Below are 1,886 nucleotides of genomic sequence, written 5' to 3'. Positions count from 1 at the left end.
TTGTCTGTAATTGAACTCTATTTATTTTTATGTACAAATAGATTACTGACTTACTTATTTACTTAAATTATACGAAAGTGAAATTGGTCCAAATAAAAATTATATTATTTGAACGGCACTGAACGGTATTTGTTTAGAAATTAGTGTATTTAATTTTCATGTAAGCGAGACGTTTCAATAGAAGTAAAAGAACTAAACAAAACTGTATTTATAACTCATTTTCAACACGCTAATTGAGTCTAAGTTTTTTTAGACTCTTCGTTCATACTTAAGAAGGATCTACATAAATAAGAGGTATATATAAATTCAATTTATGGAACCTATAACAATTATAAAGAGACCTCTTCCATTTACAATTACGCCATATTTTATTGGTCTTTGTATTAATAATACAACGAACATAACAATTGGAAGGACTGTAATAATTGCAGAATTTCCCCTACAATTAACAATGAAACAAATTTACCAGCATTTGTAACTCAATTATATCGGATTACTATAAATTATTTAAAAGTGGTTTTTGGCAACAAAGCAGTATTTGAAATTTATTTAACTGAATTAAGCTATTTCAATTACGCTTGAGTGAAGGTTTGTTTTTTAAAATTACAATCTTAGTATGCGAAATATAATAAAAAAAATAATTACTAATTGTAAGTGTACTTTTTCGGATTTAATAAATTTAAAAATAAAAAAATAAAATAGTGCTGATCGACTCAGTTTCATGAAGGGATCATTTCATTGTATGGGACAAAAAACTTGAGACAGTAGAAGTTAGTCAAATTTCATAAAATATTTTTTCAAACACAATGAATAAAATTGACAATTTTTTTTAATGCTATCAGACTCAGTTTCTTTTATAGAGGATTTCATTGTATCGGAAGAAAAAAAATTGCATAATACAATAATAACTGTGAAGAAAAGGATTATAATTGTAAGAAAAATTATCGTACCGTTAAGGACATGCACAGAGACGGTGTGAGATCTGGCGCCCCGCACGGCACACGTGTAGTTGCCCGCGTCGCTGCTGTTCACCCTCGCCAGCCGCAGTAGGCTGTCCGCGCCGCCTGCCACTTGCTCGGTTTTTACACTGTCGACAATATTTTTATATTAGTTTTGTAAAGAAAAGCCTTATGTATTATGTAGATGTTTTTTGTGAAATAAATTCACTAGTTTTTATTATGGTTATTAATACAAAGATCGAACACAGAAAATCTTTTTCGACTCGATGGTACTTCCACTCACGACCATACTGCACCGTAGTATTGCTCTTATTATTAATATTAGGGTGGCTTCACCACTAATTACGGTTCGGAGCCAAGGCCGACAGCATTGAAGAACTGAAGGACTTTCCTGGCTGCGACAAATTTAATGTCCTCCGATTGTGGCATGTGCCTTCCCAGTATGGAGCTTCTTATGCTTGTTCAAGCCACAGTATCCTGTTAAGAGTATAGTCAGCATTCTGATTCCATTCCAGTCCAATGACAGAGCTTCTCTACAGTGTCAGGCAGTATTGTTCTTACCAACTGAGCAATGGGTTCAGTTATCGAGTTGTCGAAATTCAGGCATCGGCGCGGTGAAGAAGTTTAAAAATCTCTAACTAGTGGTTCAGAATGCCGAAAAATCCAGCACAAAGATCACTAACAAAAACACATAGGAGATTTTCGACAACCGATAGCTCAGTTGGTATGAGCAATAATACGGTGCAATATGGTCGTGGGTTTAAAACCTATCGAGTTCTTAGGTTTTCGCAATTGTTCCATGTTGGAAATTAAAGTGAATCGTGATCGTGCTACCTAAAAAACTTTTTTTTATATAAGATCAAGCGACGGGACCAACAAGTCTTGCGCCTGATGGTAAGCTACACGCCTGTCCGTAACAGTTACAGT

General features: G+C 34.1%; 1 protein-coding gene across 1 annotated transcript in view; it reads right to left on the bottom strand.

The window, feature by feature from the left end:
• LOC113240357 overlaps nucleotides 1-1,886 on the bottom strand; it is a 377,235-nt gene that overhangs the window by 12,708 nt on the left and 362,641 nt on the right. Inside the window, exon 6 of the mRNA XM_026477637.1 lies at nucleotides 951-1,087. Coding sequence (XP_026333422.1) covers nucleotides 951-1,087 — 137 coding nt within the window. The remainder of the gene's footprint in view (nucleotides 1-950; nucleotides 1,088-1,886) is intronic.

This window comes from Hyposmocoma kahamanoa, unplaced genomic scaffold (assembly GCF_003589595.1).
Source record: "Hyposmocoma kahamanoa isolate Upper Pololo Valley unplaced genomic scaffold, ASM358959v1 134, whole genome shotgun sequence".
In the NCBI taxonomy this organism is placed as follows: Eukaryota; Metazoa; Arthropoda; class Insecta; order Lepidoptera; family Cosmopterigidae; genus Hyposmocoma; species Hyposmocoma kahamanoa.
Note: the sequence above shows the minus strand (reverse complement) of the source record. Positions and strands in the feature narration are given on the sequence as shown.